General features: G+C 41.8%; 8 protein-coding genes across 9 annotated transcripts; 6 read left to right on the top strand and 2 right to left on the bottom strand.

Moving 5' to 3' along the window:
* Positions 1-21: 21 nt before the first annotated feature.
* On the top strand, positions 22-3,846 carry p (WD40 repeat domain-containing protein pink). Its single transcript, XM_018111710.3, has 3 exons — positions 22-248; positions 315-821; positions 888-3,846. The coding sequence occupies exons 1-3, from the start codon at positions 165-167 to the stop codon at positions 2,847-2,849; spliced, it is 2,553 nt and encodes an 850-aa protein (XP_017967199.1). The 5' UTR covers positions 22-164; the 3' UTR covers positions 2,850-3,846.
* bel (ATP-dependent RNA helicase bel) lies at positions 3,481-8,368 on the top strand. 2 transcript variants are annotated; one of them, XM_018111712.3, is made up of 4 exons: positions 3,481-4,141; positions 5,374-5,707; positions 5,806-7,698; positions 7,775-8,368. In XM_018111712.3, exons 1-4 carry the CDS (start codon positions 4,097-4,099, stop codon positions 7,885-7,887), a joined length of 2,385 nt encoding a protein of 794 aa, XP_017967201.1. In that variant the 5' UTR covers positions 3,481-4,096; the 3' UTR covers positions 7,888-8,368. The 2 variants fall into 2 exon arrangements, with proteins under 2 accessions (XP_017967201.1, XP_017967200.1); XM_018111711.3 differs by having other exon boundaries at positions 5,806-7,707.
* Positions 8,369-9,096: 728 nt separating this feature from the next.
* Positions 9,097-10,051, top strand: LOC149092217 (uncharacterized). Its single transcript, XM_089263482.1, has one exon. It carries the CDS (start codon positions 9,720-9,722, stop codon positions 9,972-9,974), a length of 255 nt encoding a protein of 84 aa, XP_089119608.1. The 5' UTR covers positions 9,097-9,719; the 3' UTR covers positions 9,975-10,051.
* Sys1 (Sys1 golgi trafficking protein) lies at positions 9,984-10,889 on the bottom strand. The gene is made up of 3 exons (XM_018111721.3): positions 10,552-10,889; positions 10,374-10,495; positions 9,984-10,307 (listed from the first exon to the last, which is right to left on the bottom strand). The coding sequence occupies exons 1-3, from the start codon at positions 10,714-10,716 to the stop codon at positions 10,112-10,114; spliced, it is 483 nt and encodes a 160-aa protein (XP_017967210.1). The 5' UTR covers positions 10,717-10,889; the 3' UTR covers positions 9,984-10,111.
* An 80-nt stretch (positions 10,890-10,969) lies between these two features.
* Positions 10,970-12,442, top strand: Dhod (dihydroorotate dehydrogenase 2). Its single transcript, XM_018111720.3, has 2 exons — positions 10,970-11,168; positions 11,229-12,442. The coding sequence occupies exons 1-2, from the start codon at positions 11,145-11,147 to the stop codon at positions 12,393-12,395; spliced, it is 1,191 nt and encodes a 396-aa protein (XP_017967209.1). The 5' UTR covers positions 10,970-11,144; the 3' UTR covers positions 12,396-12,442.
* SLIRP2 (SRA stem-loop interacting RNA binding protein 2) lies at positions 12,407-12,808 on the bottom strand. The gene has a single exon (XM_018111722.3). The coding sequence runs from the start codon at positions 12,729-12,731 to the stop codon at positions 12,462-12,464; it is 270 nt and encodes an 89-aa protein (XP_017967211.1). The 5' UTR covers positions 12,732-12,808; the 3' UTR covers positions 12,407-12,461.
* A 258-nt stretch (positions 12,809-13,066) lies between these two features.
* Positions 13,067-15,175, top strand: Mkk4 (dual specificity mitogen-activated protein kinase kinase 4). Its single transcript, XM_018111719.3, has 5 exons — positions 13,067-13,456; positions 13,652-14,502; positions 14,561-14,701; positions 14,762-14,847; positions 14,907-15,175. Exons 1-5 carry the CDS (start codon positions 13,426-13,428, stop codon positions 15,079-15,081), a joined length of 1,284 nt encoding a protein of 427 aa, XP_017967208.1. The 5' UTR covers positions 13,067-13,425; the 3' UTR covers positions 15,082-15,175.
* A 3,415-nt stretch (positions 15,176-18,590) lies between these two features.
* On the top strand, positions 18,591-22,898 carry Cyp313b1 (Cytochrome P450 313b1). The gene is made up of 7 exons (XM_018111718.3): positions 18,591-19,228; positions 19,285-19,482; positions 19,748-19,939; positions 20,011-20,080; positions 20,997-21,123; positions 21,227-21,448; positions 22,218-22,898. The coding sequence occupies exons 1-7, from the start codon at positions 19,075-19,077 to the stop codon at positions 22,803-22,805; spliced, it is 1,551 nt and encodes a 516-aa protein (XP_017967207.1). The 5' UTR covers positions 18,591-19,074; the 3' UTR covers positions 22,806-22,898.
* Positions 22,899-25,383: the final 2,485 nt, after the last annotated feature.

The raw sequence follows: 25,383 nt of genomic DNA, 5'->3' as shown, positions 1-25,383 counted from the left end.
ACTGACCTAACATCTGTACAAGTTGCATTCCTGTGTTTGTTTTTTTTTTTTTATTTCATCACAAATGCATTAATATTAAGTGAAAAACAAGCCGTGCAGTTCGCCAGTTGAGGGAGCGAACAATGTGAATACTCTTGTGTCAGCTAGTAATATAGAGCTTCAAAATGACTGACGCCTACTGTTTGTCCAATTTTATTGATTTTTCACAGCATTTGTCACAGCCGCTGAGGCACAGCAATCGGATCAAGGTAACAATTTTGTTGTAACTTAATACAGAACACGCTAATTCAGTACTTGTAAACTCCAAACTACAGTATACGTGCTTTGATATCTCTGACAACTATATTATCTTCGGGGCCACCTCCGGCTCGTTGTACTTCTTCAATCGTGGCGGCAAGTTTATGCACCTGATCCCCAATAAGCATGGACCGGTCACACACCTGAGCATCTCGGCCAACAACAAGTATGTGGCCTTTTCCACTCAACGCTCTCTGATCTGCGTATATGCGGTGAATCTATCCGCTCAGGCCGCACCTCAAGTGATCGTCACCCACCTGAGTACCGATCAATCGGTGCAGGTGAGCTGCATCCATTGGACGCCGGATGAGAAGCAATTCTACTATGGGGATACACGCGGCCAGGTCAATCTGGTTCTCCTCTCGTCCTTCATTGGACATAGCCTGCTGTTTAACATGTCCGTGCATCCACTTTTGTATCTGGATTCGCCCGTTGTCCAGATCGATGACTTTGAATCTCTGCTCCTGGTGTCTAACAACACCAAATGCATCCTATGCAACACAGAATACGAAGAGTACAAGCAGGTAAACCACGATGTTCTGCAAATTAATGATGTTCTACTACTTAGCTAATTGGGTCTTTTGATTTAGATTGGTAACCGTCCACGGGATGGCGCTTTTGGCGCTTGCTTCTTTATATCGCCTCACGAGTCAGTGCAACCATCGCGCATTTATTGCGCACGTCCTGGCACGCGCATCTGGGAAGTAGACTTCGAGGGCGAGGTAGTGCAGACGCACCAGTTCAAGAGCGCGCTTGCCACCGCACCAGCCCAGATACTGAAGCCCAGCGAAGGGGATGCTTTCAGCGATGACGACGCGGATGCACTGGAGGCCAACGATGAGCTGCTGGACTATCAGCCGCAGAACCTGCAATTCGCCAAGCTGCAACGCCTTGGCGAAAACTTCCTGCTGAGCTATACCGAACTGGGCCTCTACATCTTCGATGTGCGCCACTCGTCGGTGGTGCTGTGGTGCAACAAGTTCGAGCGCATTGTAGACTGCCGCGTCGCCGGCAACGATATCTTTGTCTTCACTCAGACAGGCTCGCTATATAGCGTGCAGCTGCAGACGCTACAGTCGTACGCCCTCTCCCTAATACAGCAGTCGAAGTTGCCGCAGTGCGCCCGACTGCTGCGCCAGCACGTGAAATACTTTGCGGACAAGGCGCGCGAGCACTACGAGCTGAAGCAGCTCAATCAGCTAAAGCAACTGCTAATCGAGCGCCAGCAGTATGAGCTGCTCAATGATATATCCGTGATCTTTGATGCCATTGCCCAGTGCACGGGCAGCGCCATGGACACGCACAGCTCCGGCGGCAGTTCGGCCACAACAGAGAGAAGCCTCAGCACAGCTGGCGGAGGGTCTGGCGTTAGATGTGCTGATAGCGTTGATGGCGTCGCCAGTCCAGCGCCACCCAAAGGCGTTTATGTGCTGGAAAATGCATTCTGCGATAATCTGAAGCAGCCGCCCAAGTCGGGACACTTCAAGGATGCGCTGCTCACGGTTACGGGCAAATTCGGCAAGAACATCATCAAGTACAAGTTCAACATATTCGCCGAGGAGCAGCAGCAACAGCTTGTCCGCGAGCTAATCCCCGCCAGTGAGCGCTCGCTGCCCTTTAAAGACATCAAGGCACGCTACGAGACGCAGGATGACGATGAGGAGATTGTATGCCGCAGCAGCAGCAATGGACGCAAACGCCAACCGACAGCTACGCCACACATCAGTCCGGAGGAGAAGACCATCTACAATCTGTACTTGATCCACAAGGGCGCCAAATTCAGTCGCACCCACTGCGTGGAACGCTATCGCGCCGTCTTCGATGAATATGCGGCCAGCGAGCTGATCCAGCTGCTGGCGAAACTCGGCCAAGTGATGCTGGAGCATGGCGACAGTCCAGAGCAGGCGCAACGAAATTGCTACGAGATGTACTTCAACTATCTCAATCCGGAGCTCATCTGGGAAATGGATGATGCCATACGAGATTATATAGCCGACGGCTTGGCCCTATTGAATGCCGGCGTCGAGATTGTCCGCTGCAGTCATTGCAACTTCCCTCTGCGCTTCCATAACGCCTGCCAGTACCATGAGCTGGGCGCTGTGCTGCTGCGTTACTTTTGGTCGCGCAACGAGCAGCTGAAGTGCTTCGATGTGCTGCAGTCGATGCCGGCGCTGCTCGATGTCCTGGCCAAGTTCTATCTGGCCGAGCATAATTTGGACAAAGTTGTGCCTATTGTCTTCAATTATGGTTCCGTGGAACTGCTGCAGGATGTGGGCAGACAATTGAATGGCGCCGCTTGGGCACGTTGCTTTGAGCAGTTTGTGGAACTCCAACGAGGACGCCTGACCTGTGTCAACTGCGAGTGCGTCAGCACTGTGGAAGAGGAGCAGCTCTCACGGCATTTCTTCTACACATGGAACTGTTTCCTTAACATCGCTTTAGATCATCTGACAGCCAGCGAGACGCTGGCCTTAATCTTCAAGTGGAGCTCATATATACCCAGCGATGCGATCGATCGTGAGTTCTACAAACGCTGCCTACTTAAGGGCTAGAACTCATATAAAATATATATATATATATAACTATATATTACATAGATTAATGAATATTATGCAAATACTGATATTTATTGTCGAAATGTTAGCTGCATGCAACTTGCAACATTCCCTGGCCATGATCCTAAAAATATATGTATACATATATATGAAGTTTAGCTAAAGCTACAGCCAATACCAAAAGCATTTATTCTATATTAACATATAAATATATATGTATGTATATATACACATAAAACCGAAACAAAAATATATATCTATTTACATATGTACCAATTGTATGAGTTTGTGCATAAATTACAATAAAAACGAATATCAATATATACTTCTCTGCATACTTCCTTGAATTTAGCTTCAAATTTTCGAAGCCTAAAAATTAAACAGTCTACACACGAACATAACACAACAAGTTTTGGCATAATTCATACAAAATTTCAACTGCAAAGCAAGCATTTCTCGAAACTAACAACATCAGCCCCACAATAGCGAAGACGTCCATCTTAGCAGTTAAAGTTGTTGAAGGTTTTCGCATAAACGAACAAATTTGAGGCGAGTTGCGAGCAGAAACGCTTGAAACGATAATAAATAGATAATAAAAAGTCAAAACGAGGTAGATATAACGGCTGCCAGGAGTTTATAGGACAATCGATTTACACAATCGTGAAGTGAAGCACAAAGCGTGAAGTGAACAACAGTCTGGTAACGCATTTTGCTGAGCAGCTCTGTCATAATCAACTCTGAATACTGCGATAACGATAAGTAACAACGCTGACTCACGCGCTCCCATCACCAATTCTCCACCATTTTTCCCGTGTGGCTCGTTTTCGCCGTTGGTGTGGATAAGACACGCGTCTGAAAGCAGAAAAAACGCGAAAGCGTACAAAAACCATACATTTTAAGAACAAGCATATCTGGCTTGTGATTGTCAGTAGGCACAAGTAGGCCTAGTGAAGCATACTAAAATTAAAACTTCTTATTGGTCGAAGAAACTTATTGTGAAAAGTTCAACCTCGCTCTCTCCACATAAGAACGTAGTAGCTTGTGGAACGTAAGAAGTTGTCGGAAAAAAAAACTGAAAGAAAAACGTATAGACACGAAGTGCAACACAAACATACATAAAGAAAGAAATACAATTTACAATTAATTTTTTTTTGGAAATTGCAAGTGTGCGCAAAATCGAGATCAATTCCAAAATTTTCCTAAACGGAAAGAAAGAAATAACAAGCAAGTGATTGGAGGATAATATGAGTAATGCTATTAACCAAAATGGCACAGGTCTAGAGCAGCAAGTAAGTATTGTACTTGTATATGTGAATGTAAAATGTGGTTTGCTGCAAAAGAGGGTACATAATGGAAAAAATGTACATTTACCACTGGTGTATTTGTGTGTGTGTGTGTGTTAGCTGTGTCAGCTAAAAGTGTGTTTTTGTGTGAGTGTGCATGTGTGAAAGAGTCGGCGATGCTCATGCGGTCTGCACACGATTATTGAACAGTGTTCAGTCGGGTTCTAAAATTTTTTTTTTTTTATTGATTTCATAACATATAAATTTGACCGTGGACGGTGTGCTTTTACATATTGCAACGAGCAGTGTGTCGCATATGTATTTAAGTTTGTTTGTGTGTGTGTTTGTGCTTGTAAGTTTATTTCATTTGTGTAATTTCTTTGTATAATTTTTAGGCTGCCTCCAATTTGACATGTTCATTGCTGTGCAAATGTACGTGTATGCGTGCGAGAGTTTTTCTGCTGTGTGTGTGTATGTGTAGCCGCAATTCTAAACCAGTGCATACAAATGTGTGAGTGCGAGATTGCGGCGTTCTCTTTGCAATGCTCTCGCTCGCACACATGTGGAAGCTGAGTATATTTGTAAACAGGGTTGCCAGAGGGTCATGTAATCTGTGCATTGTGGGCGACTTTCCACCATACGGTAGACAATAGCACCCTGTAACTGAATATATGGCGAAAACAAGTTCCACATTTGTATAGTTTCCATTGCAACTCATTCCACGAAAACTTTGTACTAGAGATGAATTTTGCCTATGTGGGAGGCTTCTCATTGTTTTTGTTGTTGCTAGGCCGCAGTCAAAGCCTCTCAAACTAGTTGCGCTTAGTTTTCGCAATTACTGTGTATGCCTCTGTTTGTTCGTCCGTGTGTGTGACACTAGGCGTCGCGATTCACATAAAAAATACATGTTGCTAACCGGGAATACCAATAGAATTGTGAGAGATTGTGATTTGTATGTATGTGTGAGTGTGTGTGTGTCTATGCTCAAACGAGAAAAAAACTTGTTATTACAACGCTCTCTTTGGCAACGGCTTGGAATTCGTTGAACTTGATCCCGTGTACGTGTGTGTGCTAAAACAAAAAGTCAACGCTTTTGTTTATTTTAAATGCTAAGAAAATCGACCATAATGACGAGTTGCATGTCGGATCGCTCTTGATTACGAATATACAATATACATATATATATATTGTATATTGATTAATTTGATTTTATTCTATTATAATTATGATTTCTTTAGGTTGCTGGTCTGGACTTGAATGGCGGCTCGGCTAACTATAGCGGCCCCATAACAAGCAAGACTTCCACTAATTCGGTCACTGGTGGCGTTTATGTGCCCCCGCATCTTCGAGGTGGTGGTGGCAACAACAACGCGGACTTAGACAATCAAGGTCAAGGCTTTGATTCAGGTGCCGCTCCACAAAGGGAGCAGCAGCAACGCGGCGGTGACTATCGCAGAGGCGATCGCGGCGGAAATCGCGGTTATAATCGCCAGAGCGGCGAGTACGGAAGTTTTGGAAGCGGCGGCGGTGGTAGGCGCGGTGGTGGTAATCGCTACGAAGATAATTATAACGGTAAGTCTAAGCAGTTTTGATTAGAGTTGTACGAATTATCCTTTTCCACTCCGGAAAGAAGAGATCTTTATTAAAACATTTGAATGTTTCGTTCACAGGCGAATTTGACTCGCGCCGCGGCGGCGACTGGAATCGAGGAGGCGGACGCAACTTTGGGGATCGTCGCGGGCCATCTTATCGCGGAGGCGGAGGTGGTGGTGGCTCCTCTGGAGCTGGAGGCAACGGCCCCAACGAGCAATCGGAGGAGGTACAGCAGCCACGCAATGATCGCTGGCAAGAGCCTGAGCGCCCAATTGGTTTCGATGGGGGCTCCAACGAAGGTGGTCAATCCGGCGGCGGCAGCGGTGGTGGCGGCAACAGAGGCTACGGCAACCGCGGAGGCGGCGGCGGGGGTGGCTACAACAACAGTCGCTGGAAGGAAGGTGGCGGAAGCGGCGGCAACATCGATTACACAAAACTGGGACCACGCGACGAACGTTTGGAGCAGGAACTGTTCGGTGTGGGCAACACGGGCATCAATTTTGACAAATACGAGGATATACCCGTGGAGGCGACGGGCCAGAATGTGCCGCCGCACATCACATCGTTCGATGATGTGCAGCTGACAGAGATTATCCGGAACAATGTGAATCTGGCGCGTTATGATAAACCGACGCCGGTGCAAAAATACGCAATACCAATTATAATCAGCGGACGAGATCTGATGGCGTGCGCGCAGACCGGATCTGGCAAGACGGCCGCCTTTTTGGTGCCGATTTTGAATCAGATGTACGAGCACGGATTATCGGCGCCGCCGCAAAGCAATCGGCAATACAGCCGACGCAAGCAGTATCCGCTGGGCCTGGTGCTGGCGCCGACCCGTGAGCTGGCCACCCAAATCTTTGAGGAGGCCAAAAAGTTTGCCTATCGCTCGCGCATGCGTCCCGCCGTCCTTTATGGCGGCAACAACACCAGCGAACAGATGCGCGAACTGGATCGTGGGTGTCATTTGATTGTGGCCACGCCTGGTCGCTTGGAAGATATGATAACACGTGGCAAGGTGGGACTGGAGAATATACGTTTCTTAGTACTGGACGAAGCCGATCGTATGTTGGACATGGGCTTTGAGCCTCAGATACGTCGTATTGTCGAGCAGCTGAACATGCCGCCGACTGGCCAGCGACAGACATTGATGTTCTCGGCCACATTCCCCAAACAAATCCAGGAGCTAGCTAGCGATTTTCTCAGCAATTACATTTTCTTGGCCGTGGGACGTGTTGGCTCCACTTCGGAGAACATAACACAGACCATATTGTGGGTCTACGATCAAGATAAACGTTCATATTTGTTGGATCTGTTGTCATCGATACGAGATGGACCCGAGTACTCGAAGGATAATCTGACGCTCATTTTTGTAGAGACAAAGAAGGGCGCCGATTCTCTGGAAGAGTTCCTTTATCAGTGCAATCATCCGGTCACCAGTATTCATGGTGATCGCACCCAAAAGGAGCGTGAGGAGGCGTTGCGCTGCTTCCGATCGGGTGATTGCCCGATTCTCGTTGCCACTGCTGTGGCGGCACGTGGTCTGGACATTCCACATGTGACACATGTCATTAATTTTGACCTGCCTACCGATGTGGAAGAGTATGTACATCGTATTGGCCGCACAGGTCGTATGGGTAATCTCGGCGTTGCCACATCATTTTTCAATGATAAGAATCGCAACATTTGCTCTGACCTTCTTGAGCTGCTGATCGAGACCAAGCAGGAGATACCTGGCTTCCTCGAAGAGATGCTTAGCTCAGATCGCGGCCATGGTGGCGCCAAGCGTCGTGGTGGCGGTGCTGGCGCACGTTACGGCGGCGGTTTTGGCTCACGCGATTATCGTACATCTTCTGGCGGTGGTGGTGGCGGCCGCAGTGGTGGTGTTAGCGGCGGCGGCGGTGGTGGTGGTCGCAGCAGTGGTTCCGGTGGTGGTGGTGGCAACTATCGCAGCAATGGAAACTCGTATGGTAAGTTTGGTGAGTGAACTGCGCACATTATCCAACCCTTGTTGTATATATTATGATAACGTTTATGTTGTGGCAGGTGGCAGCTCTGGCGGCGGCGCCTATGGCGGTGGCTCATACGGCGGATCGTATGGTGGCGGCGGTGGTGGTAGCTCTCACTCAAACAATGGGCCGGACTGGTGGGGTCAATGAGCAAGGCTTGTCAGCCATAGAGGCCGGCAGCATCCACAGCGACCACATCATCCCGACTAGCGTCAAATAGAAATGCAAACAAAATAATAGGAGAGACACATACAACTACAGAGAAGAGAATTAACAAACAAGAGCCCGGAGAGAGGAGTAGAAGTCGAAGCAGGAACAGAAGCAGAAAAGAAGAAACAGAGCCTCAATGCGAAAATCTTTTGATAAACCGATCGATATAACAACTTAATTATATTTGCATATTATATGTATCATCTATATATGTATACAGATATGTATATATATTTATATATATATAGGGGCAGCAAATGTGAAAGAGAAACTGTCTGTGCGCAGCGCAACACTCAACACACACACAAACACACACACGAGCACATATAAACACATATAATCACGCCAATACAGCCACACATCCATACACACATTAACAATAGCAAAAGCATTACAAATAAATAAAATTGTTTAAAAATAATATTTAACATATATATAGAAATATGCTGGAAAAACAACACAACCATTACACAAAAGATGAACACTGAAAAATTGTAGTTTATAAAACATACACACAAACAAACAAACACACGCATAAAAATAGGTTCATTAACAAATAATATTAATAATACAAATTTATATACATACATAGATACGCTAGAGCAAAGCTGCACGAGAATGTGAGCCAGCAACATTAAGGATTTAATATAAAAGGGGCAATTTATGAATTACTAGTGTCCTTTCCCCAACACACGCATCCTCTCGCATATTTTTCTCTTTCAAATATTGAAATCGATAAAGATACAAAATACAAAAAATAAACGATAAGCGATTTTCAATTGATGAAACATTGAACATCAATGATTTTAAAGATAACTATTACAAGTTATATATATACATATATACATATGTATAAAAGTATAAATCACGAAATACAAAAAAAAATCATTTAAAACCAAAAAAAAAAAAAAACAAGTTTGCTAAAAATAAATTGAATAATTTAGCAAATGGAAAATTCGAGAGTTTTATTCGATCATTTAAAATAGAAGTTCTGAAATTAACAAAGTTGGAATCTATGCGAGTTAACTGGAATTCAAGTTCTTGATACACTTGGCGAGAGGGCATTATGAATTTGTAGTTGAGTTTGCCACGAATTGATCGACAGCAGAGATACTAATTGTGACCTATTTATAGAAGTAATTATTTAGATGAGAGATCAGTCACGTCTATAGCCTTATTTAATAGTTATTAACTACATGACTATTCAGAATATCAGAAATTGTTTTAGGCTATGTATACAAGAGCGCAAGGGTATGAACTCTTCGAGACTCTTTTTCCTATAAGAGAACAACAAAGAGAGAAAGCTGGAGAGTTGACTGGCCTTGCTTGACTTTAACTTATTATGATGAGCTGTCTGGTAATCGCCGAGTAGAGCATTCGCAAATGCGCAGCTGTTCTTTTTTCATTTGGAATTCCAATTTGTCAGCGGTGTGTGTGCGCGGATTCCATAAATAAAAGAATTTCTCGTAGCGCACGTTACGTCCGCTCTTCAATTAACATAAATTTGAGCGAAAGCTCGCCAGATCGTTGGGCTGGAAGCCGAGTCTAGCCACTAATTTGATTAGATTAGGAAAACCTGATTATCTGCTGGGCTGCATTGCAAAATGAGGAGCTGCCTTCTTTCAGCTGCGGCGGCTGCTGCTGCCGTTTGTAGCTAAATGGACGCGTCTGCTTATTGGCTGGCTAAAGTTGTGTTTGTTTATGCGAATGTGGAATCTTTTTATATATTGTTATTTTTTAACGTTCGGTGTGCTGGCAGTTGAACGCGCAATATGCAAAAGTCACAACGTGAGCAATGCTGGACGCTGCTGCTGCTGGGCGCGCTGATGATTTCGTTTGGAGTAATGATTAGCTATTGGTATTTGGTGCCGCATCAGTTGCACTTCTGGCAGTTATTCGGGCACAATGAGAGCTCAGCCGGGGAGCCTACAACAGCGGAGTTGAAGATTTTTATGCCGCCACAGCTGATACCCAAAGAGCTGAAGCTGAAGCCTGGTGCGCCCTATATATACCAGATATTTCCATAGATATAAATTTACATATATAGTTTATATTCTTAAACTATGTTAACAATAAATTACAAGTATCATTTATTTTAGAGTAATTGGTGGCTTAGTTAGCATCACAATCACATTGGAGATACCGTTACTATGTCTTGATCAAGTCAAACGTCTGACTTTTGATTGAGCGCAGCGTAGCCAACAGGAATCTCTTTCATTTCAGTTTGCAGGCACAGAAACTCGCCGCCAATGCACATTATGGTTGCTGTGATTACATTGAGCAGCCACCATGAGGCGCTCGCTGGAAAGGAGCGGTTGTACCACCAGCAAATTATCAGATGCAGCAAATGGAACGTGCAACTGTGGGAATGTGAAAAGGTACAGTGATAGAGCGATAGAGACGGAGTTTGTGTGGTTGATAGCTACCTGAAGTCGAGACACAACTTTGCTCGACGCACAATGCACCAGAGCGCCAAAGAGGCCACAAAAGCGTTCAAGACAAATGCGCAGATAACCAGCCGTCCACCCAGATCATATATATGTATTTCCTGGAGGAAAAGCGCATTAGAAAAAAACAACGCACTGCACTTAATATACCACTCACATGGTATTCGAACAGATGATCCAATGTATAATTGTCGCCAGACAACTTGTTGGCTACAAAGACGAGCAGGCCAAGTGTGAAGTACACGCAGAACTGCATGGACACAATCTGTGATGTTAGCAGCGTGGGATCCCATTGCGTGTTCCGAAATGTGCCACCTTTCATGTTATTATTATTTATAATTGTTATCTACTTTTGTCGCATATGTGCATTTGCTATTCGTCCAGAGATGCGAAAACAAAACGGTAAAGCCAAGGCTGACTCACTCTTGGAGTTAACTAGTTCCGCTCACAGCTAGTTCAAAGTGGCTCAGCTGTTAACGGCAGCGAAGCCATGATGTACATATGTATGTATGTACGTTGGGCCAGATCAATTTATATATGTATATGTACATATGTATAGAATTATATATCTACTTATATATACACAGGAATTCAAACACTTCGAACACACTGAAAATTGTCTTAAAAAAAAAAAATTGCTTTTATTTCAATAAAAACCAAACCACACAATTGTTTCAACAGGGCAAGCACCTGTTAACTACTGTTAACAAAAGTACAATATTAATATTTCAGTTCTTATCGTTCTTAAACATGGTGCAAGCAACGCGGAAATTTGTAAGCTTAAAAATGTAGAGATATTAAATTAAATATTTAAAAAAATTATCAAAATTCCAGAGCCGCCTACGATCATTAGGCATTGTAACAGCGGGTGCCGCAGCCCTGTACATGGGCATAACAGCCTATAATAATCAGGATAATTTTTACCGCTCATTTGTCATGCCCGTTGCTCGTATTCTGCCCGCTGAAACAAGTCACAATTTGGCGGTGTGGGCCTGCAAGCACCGCCTCTACCCCGCCTCTGATTACACAGATGATCTAAATTTGCACTGCTCCTTCTTTGGTCGCCTCATTAGCAATCCAATTGGTATTGCAGCCGGTTTCGATAAAAACGCCGAGGCCATAATGGGACTGAAGGATTTGGGTTTCGGCTTCATTGAGGTGGGCAGCGTGACGCCTTTGGCCCAGAGTGGGAATCCGAAGCCGCGCGTATTTCGTTTAGTTGACGACCGGGCTATAATCAACCGCTATGGCTTTAATAGTGAGGGCCACGACGTGGTGTTGAAGCGCTTGAGGGACCTTCGTCAGCGCGAAGACTTTAATGCTATTGTGGGAGTAAATTTGGGCAGGAACCGCGACACGATGACCCCCATTGGCGACTACGTGAAAGGCGTACGTACCTTTGGGCCCGTCGCCGATTATCTGGTCATCAATGTCAGCAGTCCTAATACGAAAGGACTGCGGGAAATGCAAAGTAAAAAGGAGCTCACAGAACTGCTCGAAGCAGTAAATGCAGCCCGTGGCAAACTTAAAGTCAACCCGAATGTGCCCATATTGTTGAAGCTGTCGCCCGATCTGGAACGCCGTGAGCTGATTGACATCATTTCCGTCATCAACAATAAGAAATGTCGCGTTGATGGTTTAATTGTATCAAACACCACGCTCTCCCGAGACAATATCAATGATATTTCATTGGCCAACGAGGCGGGTGGTTTGAGTGGCGAACCGCTGCGTGAGCGGTCCACCAAGATGATTGCTCAAGTCTACTCGCTGACCAAAGGTAGTATTCCCATCATAGGAGTGGGTGGTGTGGCCTCTGGAAATGATGCGTTCGAAAAGATTGAGGCTGGTGCCTCATTTGTTCAGATCTATACAGCTCTCGTGTATGAAGGGCCCGAAGTTGTGGAGCGTATCAAAAGCGACCTCTCGATGCGGCTTAGTGAATTGGGCCTGGCCAATGTTGGACGTGCTGTTGGTTCCAACTACTCCAAATATTTGCCTTAAGACATCGTATCAAAACAATAAAATTGTTTGTATATTTCTCATAACAATACGTTGCTCTACTTAAAACTATGCGTGCTCGTTGGCGCGCTGGACATTGAGTACACGTCCATCGAGAAGATGTGTATTCTGGTTGCTGGCACTGTTGTAGGCGTCCCTTTGGCTGAATATCACGAAGCCATAGTACTTGGACAAACCCAGTTGCTTGTCAAATACCACCTCCGCATTAGCCACATGGCCGAAGCGGGAAAAGTACGTACGCAGCTCCTTGCTACTTATGGTCCAGGGTAAATTTCCAACAAAGAGCTTGTAGGTGCTTCGGGCTGCGCTGCCGGACATAATTGTTTTATTTACGTAAGTTTCTTACTTATTGTTTATTGTTTTAACATTGCTCGCTAGCTTAAAAGTTGGTGGTACTGTTAATAACAGAATTAAGAATATTAATAGCTCAAAGCACTGCTCAAAGATAAAATATTCTTTTATTTCGGTAGAATTTTAAATTATTTCTAGTTAAAGTATTTTAGAATACGAAATAGAATTGTTCATTTTAAGTAATTTAATTTTTTTGAGCTTCTTTAATATTTTACAGAGATATGGGCAGCTTTACAGAATGTGGCTGTACATCCTTCTGTTAAATTGTGTCTTTGATACTTTCAGTATTTATCGATAGTGTTTTCAATTTTGTTGTTTGTGGTCACATTGTATATTTTGTTGCACTGCTGCCTTTTTAATGTTTTTTAGTCTATTTTTATGTAAAACGAAAGTGTGGAAATGCAAAACGCATAGATGTGCACTCGAGAATTAATAAATAATTGAGCTGTGCACTCAAGTGTGACCACCTATAAAGTGTGCGGCGAGCGGTTATGGTGTAGTATATGTTTTACAAGTAGTTTTCACTGCGAAAATATTTTCGGCGCCCCCTTTTGAGCGACGTGTTTTTGGGGCGCGGCGCCCACCTGAAAAGAAGCGAACGACGTCAATAAAGCGACGTTCATAATAAAATTGCTATCGGATTTAGCGCCAGGCATACACAATGGCAGAAAGGCCCAAAAATTTGTTTGCAAGTGAGTAATTTTTTGCTTAACACTGCCCACGCACACGACACTCACATAAATGCACAAACACATACATATGTATATTCGCTGTAACATACACGCACACACGTATGAACACAGCACTGACGCATTGGTCGGGCGCAATGCAGTTGATAAGCCGTAGATCATAAATAACCAATTTTCCACACCTTATCACAATGATAGCTGGGCCTAGCCGTTCCCGTATACCGCCTGACCAGCTTAATCTGAACCAATTGAGCATACGCCATCCGCCTTCGTCAACGTCGTCCACATCGTCGGGTTCCACGTCGTCTGGCTCCAGTTCCTCGTCGCAGCAAAATAATGTGGCTATGCGGTTTAGCACCCAGCCCAGCTTTGTGCCAGCGGTGCCGGTACCAAGCGGCAGCAGCCACAGCAACAGCACCAGCGGCATTGGTAGCAGCAGCGCCACAGAGCGTCACCGGGAGCGGATTAGGCAGCAGGCCTGTGGCAAGTTACAATTTGGCGAAGGTGCAGCTAATACGCATCAATTCACATCGGATGACCTAGAGGATTTGGGAGAGATTGGACGCGGCGCATTTGGTGCAGTAAATAAAATGGTATTCAAAAAACTGGACAAGGTAATGGCTGTGAAGCGCATACGCTCTACGGTAGATGAAAAGGAGCAGAAACAGCTACTCATGGACTTGGAGGTGGTTATGAAGTCAAATGAATGCATCTACATAGTGCAATTCTATGGGGCACTCTTCAAGGAGGGCGATTGCTGGATATGCATGGAGTTGATGGACACATCGTTGGATAAGTTTTACAAATACATATTCGAGAAGAAGCAGCGACATATACCTGAATCCATTCTGGCCAAGATCACGGTGGCCACAGTCAACGCCCTAAACTATTTAAAGGAGGAGCTCAAGATAATACATCGTGATGTTAAGCCGAGCAATATTCTGTTGCATCGTCGCGGCGATATTAAACTGTGTGATTTCGGCATCTCTGGGCAGCTAGTCGATTCGATAGCCAGGACCAAGGACGCGGGCTGCAGGCCGTACATGGCGGTAGGTTTGCTATTAGTTGTAATCTTTTTTATCAGCTCTGAAAATGTGTGCTTTACAGCCGGAACGCATTGATCCCGAGCGCGCCAAGGGGTATGATGTGCGAAGCGATGTTTGGTCTCTGGGCATAACATTAATGGAGGTGGCCACAGGCAATTTCCCTTATCGCAAATGGGATTCGGTGTTTGAGCAGTTGTGTCAGGTATTTATTCGTCATTTGAAAAGGTTTATCACTTGATGTCATAATCCATATTTCTTGTAGGTTGTGCAGGGTGATCCGCCGCGTTTGCATACATCCTACAATGGCATGGAATTCTCAATGGAGTTTGTAGAGTTTGTTAACACTTGGTAAGAGCCGAATATACCCAGCAGATTGTCAAAATACTTATTCCAATTAACTTTCGTAGCCTGATCAAGAAGGAGAGCGATAGACCCAAATATAGCCGACTGCTGCAGATGCCATTCATTCGGAGAGGCGAGAATAGTCACACTGATGTCGCCGCTTATGTGGCTGATGTTCTCGAGTCTATGGAAAGCGATGGCATTACGCAGTTTACAACCAACCAGCCCGCAGAAAGTTAATCTGAAGCGAGTCAAACTAAAGTCATAAATTAACTAAGCAAAAACCAGTAGCAACAAAGGCAAATTATTAACACTAAAAAAAAAAAAAAACAAATATTGTTGTCTACTTTGTAGCAGTCGTAGTAAACGTAGCGCGTATTTTGTTAAAGTCAAAACAAAAACTACAGCGTATAAAAAAAGAGTAAAAGGAAAAAAAAAAAAAACAAATCTGTAAAGTGCGTATATATATTTTGTATTTTGTGAGTACTGTCTAGAAGGAGAAGTGTTTTTGTTTTTGTATTGTAGCGAAACATAAACCAATGCCTTTTCTCTTTAAATTAGGGGAGCTAGCATTTGATGAATTGATGGCTTCTGTTTTTAATTGTTAACTGCAAAACTGGCAAAAATGAAAAGCAATATTTGTAAAGATTTTACACACGCAAAGTGAATGGAAATTGTTACCTATAAAGCAAACTATATGAATGAATGAAATGCCAACTACAAAATAGCCATAAACAATAAGAAAATGCAACATTCAATATATAATTTATGAATTACATTTTATTTTTTTCGATAACGAAATATTTAATGAACATTTGTTTTGCGTATGCAATTTATGTAAAAGCTTTAAATATTTGCCAAGTGGCTGCATTTTTTATAAATTGTAGAGAAAATTTTGCAAATCGATACAAAATTATTTCAATAAAATATAATTATAATAATAATTAAAAACAAATCAACACACACATGCAAACCGACAACTACACAAGTTTTTATGCGTAGAATTTAGTTTGTAAGACTTAAAAAATATTTAGTAAAAAGAAAACAAAAAAATAAAACAAAATACAATTGCAGCTTGTGAAATATATAAACAAAACAAAATAAATGTATTGTGCCTAAGTATAAAAACAAAACAAAAAGCGATATCAACTGAATACATAAACAATTTAATTAAATAATATGTAATACGCGGCAATTAGTTTTTATGAAATACCTTAGCCAAGCTTACACACACCACGCTTATACACAAGGCCATGCCACACTCCTCTACACAAACACATGTGCACACACACACACATGCACACGCATAAACACACATGTAATTGCACCGTCTAAGCTCCCGTCTCAACAAAAATAACAAAAAGCAAAATATGAATTTGCCAATGTCTTTTCGATTAATATTTATGCAAGCGCCAATGTGAAAGGAAATGCAAAAGTTTATTTTGTAACCATATACATAAACTATATATTTATAGAATATGCATAACGAAGAGAGTGTAGAAAGAACAAGAAAAACTACAGCTACACACAGCGTCCAAAAAACAAAGAGAGTAATTAGTAATCCATAAAAATAAAGCAAACAATTGTGTGCGCCCGCAGCATATTTATGTATGTATGTATGTAAGCAATGCATATAAATTTATTTACAGTTTTTTATTCGTTACATTTTTGTTGCTGCATATAATAAACGCATATTAATGCGCATTAAGCCGCAACAACAACAACTAGCAGCATAGTTGAATAATAAAAACACAAATATTTTTGTATCACGCGCGAAAGGATAACAAGAAATGCTTTGCAATTTAATTTGCACAGGCTCACAGAGGTTTATTTTAAAAGCGATGCATATTTAAATATGTAATAGTATGTAAATTCGGCGAGCCGAAGTTTGTATACCCTTGCCACAATTACTCGATGGATCGGCACACGGTTTCCCTGCCTCTGCAGATGAAAACGAATTTGATCTCTAGTGGATTTTCACTAATTTAAGCTGACCTTGTATCGAATGGAATGAGAATTCAAAGTGAAAAGGGTGTGCATAAGGCAAAAACAAATCATAATTGCAACTAGGATAAACTATCACTAAATATATATTAATATACATATATAAACTAATAGAGTATTCGTAATTTCACCTTTCCCTGCCGTAGAATCGTAGTTGATGCCTAATATCAATTTGCAGCATCAAGCGATGCGATGCATCTGTGTGTGTCTATCTATTGTACTTTTAAAATGGTGAGCTAACTAAATGAATGAAATGATTAACGGCAATTGCAGTTAGTGAGCATGTTGTTAATAACTGAGCTAATGCAATCGTTGGGTCGCAAGTCGTCATATTTTTGTTGACAATAAAACGTTTATAATTTGTTTAAATTATCAAATTATTGAATGTGTATATAGGCATATACTACAAATACGATGATAGATATATTTAATTGCTAACGTATAAAAATACACACACGTATATATATATAAATATATAAATAGTAGATACATATATAGATATAGTACTATGCTGTCAAATCAGTTCACACAGTAAGGGCATGGAAGAAGAAGAGCTCTCTTAAATATTAATTGGCTTTCAAATGATCCCATGGCCTTTTAACTAATACTTGCTTAATTTAAACAAAAGGAAAATCCTCTAAAAATGATAACTCTAAGTGAAAAACGCAACGTCCATGAAAAAATGAAAAGAAAATATTCGCATACAATTTTTAAATATACTCAGCTTATCCTCAAGAGTCGGCTCAAACTGTGCTGTCTGCCTAAGAATTAAGCGAAGCTCGATATATGATATACATATATACATATATGTATTCTATATATAAATACGTTTACAGTATGCATCCTAGAGGACGGAGATGGGCTTAAACTTATTAAATGGGTCTCTACGGAACCCCAATCAGAGTTATTGCACTAAGTTTAAGCAACTAAACAACAAACTAACTATACAAAATTAATCCGCTTATAACTCTCTCCACTCGACTCGAGACAAATCCAAATAAAGTGAAAACAAAACACCACAAGAGAACATTAAACATTAATAAAGTAATTAACAATAATTAATACTAATTATGGAATGAGTAAACGTGCACGCACGGAAAACAAATTATAAAACAAATTATTAAACTTAACTCGAAGAATTTGTATAAAGCAACAAATGGAATAGTGAATAAATAATATATTTGAAAACTCTAAACAATGGCGAGCCGCGACTTTTTAATGTAGCTGACACCCATATTTTAAATAGATACTGTCGAACCATTAATTAACCAATTAGTCAAATCAAAATCAGCCCATAGCATGCAATGCTTTTTGAATTGCTGATGCCCTACAATTAGTGCCAATGGGGCTTATTGGTTTTCGTGGTAAGTTGGGTCACTTCTCATTAAGATGATATACATTTTTTATATATTTATTATAGAACTATATATATGTTAAAAATTAATTTAAAATATTCACTTAAATTATTTGGTTAACAAACGTAAATCCTGTTTGTTGTTTGAATACTTTTGACTACGACTGTCTATGCATCAAAAGCACATATACACATATCATGAAATCTAGTTTATATCGTTCTGCGAGGTTGGTCTAAAAAGTTGTTACCTTTAAAATTGACTTATTATTTTATTCGATTCATTTGATTTTTAATTATTTCATTTCAATCATTTAATACCTCAATAACTGCTTAGACTTCTCTCTGGCCTCAAATATGTACATATATTGAAATGGAAATCAAATTCTCTACATTTAGCTTAGATTTAACTAATTATAAACATCGCTTGTCTAAGTATAAATAAATTCAGTATTTTAAAACCTCTACTAATTAATTATGCACTATCTGGAGATTTGCCTAATTACATTCACCTTTAACATTTGCTTATGCGACATTTCGTGTTGTATTCTCGAGCCCAAGACAGAATTGTTTCGAGTGTCATGTTTTACCGGTTTGTGGAGTGCCCATGGCATATTATCGACTGGATGTACGCGACCCGCATAGCAATGTATCCATTTGCGTAGAGTCCGGCACGCGGTGGGCATAGATATCGGCGCATTAGAGAGCCCAAGTGCGTAATCTCTTCGACTACATATACAAATCTCAATGGGCCGAGCTGCCATAGGCCCGGAGCCACAGTATTACTTGGAGCGTCTTACGCTTAACATATTTTTTATTTAATTCAATTCAATTCGATACGATTCGACCCGATTGCTGGCTCTTGGCAGTTCAACGACATGCTGGCCTGCATCATTCTGGTCAGCTGGCTGGCTCTGTTGTGGCTCTATTTTCTGTGGAGTCGCAGACGATACTACAAGGCGGCCTGGCAGCTGCCTGGGCCTGTGGGCTGGCCCTTCATCGGCATGGGCCTGCAAATGATGAATCCGCAGAGTGAGTGATGCCAGATCTCCATCTGGGAGCTGCAGTTATTTATAGTTTGCCTGCAGCCTTTCTGCAGTACATGGATGGACTCTCGCATAAGTACAAGGCGCCCTTCATCTCCTGGATGGGCACCAATTGTTTTCTCTATGTCAACGACCCACAGACCGTGGAGCAAATCTTTAATTCGACGCACTGCACCAACAAGGGCGATTTCTATCGCTTCATGAGCTCGGCCATTGGCGATGGACTCTTCACATCCAGCTGTGAGTACACCGTTAAAAAAGAAACTGAAAATCAATGAAAGTCACTCGAAACTTCAGGATTTTCAGCTATACATTGTTTATTTTACTTTGATTTTTTAAAGAACTTAAATAAAAAGGACATGGAATTCAAGAAATACGTTCAATCTTAAGAAATATACTCAGTCTAGGAAATTATTTCAGTAATGCTTAACTGAAGTTCTATTCCACCTTGTAGTTTATGTTAAATTTATCAGACTTTATAACGGTTCCATAATTTAATTCACAGCTCCACGCTGGCAAAAGCATCGTCGACTCATCAATCCCGCCTTTGGTCGTCAGATCTTATGCAATTTTCTGCCCATTTTCAATGCCGAGGCGGATGTATTGCTCGAGAAACTCGATGTGGAGGGTGTGCAGAGCGGCAAAAGTCTCGAGATCTATGAAATACTCAAGAAAATTGTATTGGAGGCTGCGTGTCGTAAGTACAAGTGGAATTATTAAGAATGAATACATGAGATTAATGTGGGCCTTGACTTTACCTTGAAACAGAGACAACAATGGGCAAGAGGATGAATTTTCAGCACGATGGCTCCAAGGCCATCTTTGAGGCATATAGTGGGTAAGTTATTGGAAAAATGTATTGTAAATTGAATAGAGTTAGCTATGAGCTGTGCTAACAAAAGATGCTGAAAGGAAGATGAGATCTTACCGTCTCTATGATATGAAAGATATGTACAAGCTGTGTATATAAATAAAGCAATAATAATATATGATTTTATGAAATAGATAGACAACAACACTCTTCATGCAGAAGTACGTGCCTCCTTTGTCTAAGTTGCTGTTAAGGAAAATATTATATCGACACATTCTATTTACGCATTAGTATACAAAGAAATGAAGATATTCGAGGCTGTTCCCATTTCACTTAATTCAGTGCACAAACTAAGCATCTATTTTATAAGCCTCTTATTCAAGCCATACGCTCGATTGCTTTTGAAAACTCTTTCGCAGACTGTGAGTGCTTCAGGTAGTGGCTTGGTTTTGTCAGAGATATTATCTGGGGCTGAAGAGCTCCGCTGCCTGGTTTTTACCTATTAGCTAATTACAATCTTTCAGCTTCGCTAGCCATTCAGCCATGGCTAATACCTTGCGACATGAGTTGGCGTTCTCTTTGCGTTTCCGCTGCTGTTCGCTGGTGGGAGTATTCTAATTCACCCGCCGCTACACTTGGCGAAAACTTGTGGGCTTTATTGTCTGAATAGATATATTTTTATTTTAACCTTGAAAATTTCTTACTAGCAGAGCAGAAAATTCGAAAACCTGAATAACAAGTCTTGAGTTAAATGGTGCCTATGATTCTTCCAAAAATAGCGTACGCCTCCAGTAAGTATAGTTAGAAGAAAATAGGACATTAGAAATTCATGTATTCTATTTACAAATTCGAGTTAATTGTATTTAAATTTCTTTGCTGACTGCTGATTTCACCAAGTGTAACTTAACTTCTAGCACTCTGCATCCCTCCCTTTTGCTTGCAGGATTACGGAGGTGTGTGTGAAGCGCATGCTGTCCCCCTGGCTCTATCCGGAGCTCATCTATCGATGGTCGCGACTTTTTGACCGGCAACAGAAGGTCGTTGGCGTGCTGTTTGGCTTTGTGGAGCAGGTATGTTAGTGGGCGTGGCCCAGAATCTGACCGCCTTCCAGTCGCTTGCTGCCTGCTCATGACTTGCTTTCCCTTTCCCATGGCGTCTCGTCAAACGCCACAGCTGCTGCAGCCAGCTGTATCTGTAGTGGGCGTGGAAGATGCTGATGCCAGCAAGCAGCTGGAGGAGGAACAGCATCAGCATCAGCATCAACGACAGCAACAGCAGCAGCGTCGCATCAAGTCCAAGTCGATATTCATTGAACAGGTGCGGGAGCATGTGGAACGAGGCCAGCAAATGAGCTGGCAGGATGTGCGAGACGAGGCAAATGTAATTATTGCGGCGGTGAGTAGCGTCTATAATACATATGAAGGCAATTATATGGATGATAGGCATGCCATTGATGTTAGCTGGGGAATGAGTATTACTAGCATTGCTTTAAAGGGGGAATACACAGTGTGTTATATTATTAAAGTCTGTACGGCGTGAGCTAAGAACGTATTTACTTTGGAGTCATATTGGACCTTCACTCAATTGGAAATTGGGGAAAATGTTGGAAAATATTGCATCTAATCAGTTAGTAAAAAGTTTCAATTAGCTGATGTGAGTTTGGATGGCATTAATTTGAGATAAACTAAAATGGAGTAGAGGCTTTTTATTTATGTTGAATAAAAGTTTGCATTGTATTGAAGAAGTTTGCATTGAGTTTGACGATCAATCAATCAAAGACTGAAAGATCTATTATACAAACCTAATAAAAGAATGTTCAAACTAGAGCCTAAAGTCTATAGCAGGCATTAACACAATTAAAAAGCGTATGATGGATCTACTACCATTTTTTTGTGGGCTACCAGCAAACATTATCTATAATCAATCAGTTGATCAATCAATCCAGTAGTTAAAAAAATCTATTACTAGGGTATTATGGGATATATATTGTCATTCATCAGTCAATTGGTATATAAATAAATTCAATAAAGAGTATCGATTGTCGATTAAATAATGCTCAGAGTTGTGGATTGCAGTCAGTCACTCAATAAAGCAGTTAAACATTAATCAATCAAGTACTCAATCATAGCAACCAGATCAAGTCTAATCAATTTTAATGCTATAGACATTCGAGACTACCTCGACGGCCTTGTACTTCACCATTCTCTGCCTGGCAATGCATCCGGAGTATCAGGAGAAGCTGCACGACGAACTCTGCGCGGAGCTGCCGGAACACGGAGACATTAGCATAGAGCAGCTGGAGCGACTGAGCTACACCGAGATGGCCATCAACGAGTCGATGCGTCTGTTTGCGCCCGTGCCCATGGTGCTGCGACGTGCTGGACAGGACTTGGAGCTGAAGCGCGACGATGGCGTCTACCTCATACCGAGCGGCACGCAGATCGGCATCGACATCTACAATATGCAGCGAGATGTGCGCGTTTGGGGTCCTCTGGCCAGAACCTACAATCCGGAGGCGCATTTCGGCCCCGATGCGCCCACACGTCACGCCTTCGCCTTTGTGCCCTTCACCAAGGGACTGCGCATGTGCATCGGCTATCGCTATGCGCTGTTGCTGATGAAGCTGCTGCTGGCCAAGATCTTTCGCTGTTATCGCATCAGCACTGCTGCACGGCTGGAGCAGCTGCTGGTCAAGGGCAACATCTCACTGAAACTCAAGGAATATCCGCTGTGCCGCGTGGAGCGTCGGTAATGCATGTCCTCTGCCATTTATAAGTGCTGCGCAATCTTCCAATTAAAAATGTAATTTTTGTTTGTAAATTGTTTATGCAATTTATGCAATTTATTCCAAACTTGTGCAATAATTGAATTATGCTAAGGGCTTCGTTAACTGGAAATTGCCTCCATCAGCTGCAGCGACTGCTTCTGTTTCTGCTGCTGCCACTGTTGCCCCTCTAACGGTCCATGGCCAGTTATGGCTAGCACCCGCCACGTTGCGTATACGTAACGCAATTGATTTAATTGCATTGAACTCGACAAAACTCTGATGCAGTGAAAATGCTCTTCCTGCTGCAACTAATCAGAAAACTGGAGCACTATATATATATACATACTATATATATGTATGTGTATATAGTTAACAGCCGCCGCTACCAAACAATTTTCCGTTTTCTATTAGCAACACATCCATACGGCTTCATTACAATATTTATGTGCGTGTGGGTGTGTATGTCATTTAAATAGATATATATTTATACATATGTATGTGTATATATTCTTTATATGCCTTTCAGCACTCGAGCCCGAGCATCATTTCAATATTTTACACAACATTTGCGATCCGTTTAGCATATCTTTGAACCACTTTGCATTTGCACGCTTTAACAATTTTTATTTTAATATTTGTATTTGTGTGTTAAGGGCATGATAATATTTTGATTAAATTGTTTGACAAATATCCATAAATGTTAACCGACAGAGAGAGAATGACAAAATTACATAAGGACTATATTTCGCAATTGAAAAATATGAAATGAATTTTCTTTGATATAGAAAAGCTAATTTATTTTCCTTTCATAACGGCATTCAATCATTCAGTTTCACTTTTCTTGGCTTGACGTCTGCAAAAATGAATAAATTGCCACTGTTGCCGCACTCGTTGCCGTTTTGTGCAGTGAAATATGCATAATTCAATGCCTGCCCCCAGTCCAGGTCCAGCCCCGAAATCCCCTTCGACAGGATTCGTCTGCATTCGATGCCTGCCGGAAGCCGTACAACGGGCCAAGCTCGAGAAAAGTACGGGAAAAATATGAAATATGCTAGGATGGGCTCGTTAACGCTTCAGAACACAGCTAACATTGTGATGGGCGGGCCGTGTGGGCCGTGCGGGCCGCGGGCGGTTTGTGGGCGTGGCACTTGAGTAATCACAACATTAATCTAATACGCGTGTTTAGTGCGGCCAACGGGCATTCAACTTAATAATAGCTTTTGAGCGCTTTGCAATAAGTAATTAAATCATTTCCAACAAATCAAACCAGACAAAGACTTCTCAACTCGGATACTTGGCAAACACCGAGTGTGGAGCATGGGGCATTGGGGCATCGAGCATGGCAAGACCCTTCGCTTTCGTCCTGTTTCGGCTGTGTTCTGTTCTGGCTTATTATTAATGAACAAAAGTTTTGCAAGTTTTCAATTAGTTATGCGCCCGCCATACTCTCTCTTCACGACTAATCAGGGCTAACGTCGCGACGCGCCAGCTTCGCCTCCTCTTGGTAATAAAATATTTAGCAGATATCCTTAATTGACTAGCAAATGACCTATTTGTATAACAAGGACTGCCAAGGGCTCTAACTTTAATTCCTGCTAGTTGGCCGGCGTGCAGATAGACCATATGCCGGATTAATCAATTGTGCTCAGCCTTTATAGTCATTGCAAGGACACTTTTTGTAAATATAAGCAAGCACCTGCGCTAAAGGCTACTTTAAATAACGTTTTTGTTTACGCAGGCACCAAATGCAATTTTAATGAGCAAACTTTTCAAGTTTCCACCGAAAATGATAACATAACTTTTTAGATATACGCAAATATTATTGAAGGCCGTCAGATTTCACTGGAATATTTAAATGCGAATTTTATTTTTAGATTTTATATACATATGTAGTTTTTGTTTCCTAACACGGTTTTGTGCTAACAAATCTTTGAAAGATATGAAATAATTGGCTTACAGACTAGTATTTTATAAATAAATACTAAAGATGCACTGGCATTATCGGTTGACTTTATTCTTCTCAGCAATGGTATCACAATAAATTCTTTCGCATCCTTTTCTTAATATTTATAAACATAGAAATTGTATAATACAATGATATATTTTTTAATTGGCTGGTATTTGCAGTTGGACTGACCGTTGCAACGCGATGGTTGCACGATCTTTCTGTTTTCACCGCTCTGGTCACATTAATTATTGCCGCAAAGCTTTTAAATATAAATACCAAACCAGTGATATTTTTACAGAGTTGCGGAAACATTTAATTAAATCTTAACAGTTAACCAATACACATACACGGAATACAATTATTTTCGTCCCGAAGTGTTTGTGTGTGTGTGTGTGTTAATTACAGTTAAACATTTAGCAGGGTAACCCGCATGTGCGTTAACTGCGGACAAGAAATAAACAAGACCAATGCGTATACCGCTTAAGCCATGAGGGTAAACCGCATTACACACGCACATGCACACACACACACACGCACCTACATATGTACATATAACAGCAACAGCAAAAACAATTGATGCTGGTTTAAGTCGCTGCAATCGTGAGCCTAATTAAG

Source organism: Drosophila navojoa, chromosome 2 (assembly GCF_054131105.1).
Source record: "Drosophila navojoa isolate 15081-1374.11 chromosome 2, UAZ_NAV_1.0, whole genome shotgun sequence".
Classification (NCBI taxonomy): domain Eukaryota; kingdom Metazoa; phylum Arthropoda; class Insecta; order Diptera; family Drosophilidae; genus Drosophila; species Drosophila navojoa.
The sequence above is the reverse complement of the archived record's forward strand: the minus strand, read 5'-3'. Positions and strand labels throughout refer to the sequence as shown.

Bases quoted from the DNA above. Each gene is read 5' to 3' on its own strand.
- p (XM_018111710.3), top strand. From the start codon at position 165: ATGACTGACGCCTACTGTTTGTCCAATTTTATTGATTTTTCACAGCAT. The intron at 249-314 runs GTAACAATTTTG...TCCAAACTACAG, and splicing joins GGCACAGCAATCGGATCAAG to TATACGTGCTTTGATATCTC. The intron at 822-887 runs GTAAACCACGAT...CTTTTGATTTAG, and splicing joins AATACGAAGAGTACAAGCAG to ATTGGTAACCGTCCACGGGA.
- bel (XM_018111711.3), top strand. From the start codon at position 4,097: ATGAGTAATGCTATTAACCAAAATGGCACAGGTCTAGAGCAGCAA. The intron at 4,142-5,373 runs GTAAGTATTGTA...TGATTTCTTTAG, and splicing joins GCACAGGTCTAGAGCAGCAA to GTTGCTGGTCTGGACTTGAA. The intron at 7,708-7,774 runs GTGAGTGAACTG...ATGTTGTGGCAG, and splicing joins AAACTCGTATGGTAAGTTTG to GTGGCAGCTCTGGCGGCGGC.
- LOC149092217 (XM_089263482.1), top strand. From the start codon at position 9,720: ATGCAAAAGTCACAACGTGAGCAATGCTGGACGCTGCTGCTGCTGGGC.
- Sys1 (XM_018111721.3), bottom strand. From the start codon at position 10,716: ATGAAAGGTGGCACATTTCGGAACACGCAATGGGATCCCACGCTGCTA. The intron at 10,496-10,551 runs GTGAGTGGTATA...CTTTTCCTCCAG, and splicing joins ATCATCTGTTCGAATACCAT to GAAATACATATATATGATCT. The intron at 10,308-10,373 runs GTAGCTATCAAC...ACATTCCCACAG, and splicing joins AAGTTGTGTCTCGACTTCAG to TTGCACGTTCCATTTGCTGC.
- Dhod (XM_018111720.3), top strand. From the start codon at position 11,145: ATGGTGCAAGCAACGCGGAAATTT. The intron at 11,169-11,228 runs GTAAGCTTAAAA...TCAAAATTCCAG, and splicing joins TGCAAGCAACGCGGAAATTT to AGCCGCCTACGATCATTAGG.
- SLIRP2 (XM_018111722.3), bottom strand. From the start codon at position 12,731: ATGTCCGGCAGCGCAGCCCGAAGCACCTACAAGCTCTTTGTTGGAAAT.
- Mkk4 (XM_018111719.3), top strand. From the start codon at position 13,426: ATGGCAGAAAGGCCCAAAAATTTGTTTGCAA. The intron at 14,503-14,560 runs GTAGGTTTGCTA...TGTGCTTTACAG, and splicing joins GCTGCAGGCCGTACATGGCG to CCGGAACGCATTGATCCCGA. The intron at 14,702-14,761 runs GTATTTATTCGT...TATTTCTTGTAG, and splicing joins TGTTTGAGCAGTTGTGTCAG to GTTGTGCAGGGTGATCCGCC.
- Cyp313b1 (XM_018111718.3), top strand. From the start codon at position 19,075: ATGCTGGCCTGCATCATTCTGGTCAGCTGGCTGGCTCTGTTGTGGCTC. The intron at 20,081-20,996 runs GTAAGTTATTGG...TTTTGCTTGCAG, and splicing joins ATCTTTGAGGCATATAGTGG to GATTACGGAGGTGTGTGTGA. The intron at 21,449-22,217 runs GTGAGTAGCGTC...TTAATGCTATAG, and splicing joins CAAATGTAATTATTGCGGCG to ACATTCGAGACTACCTCGAC.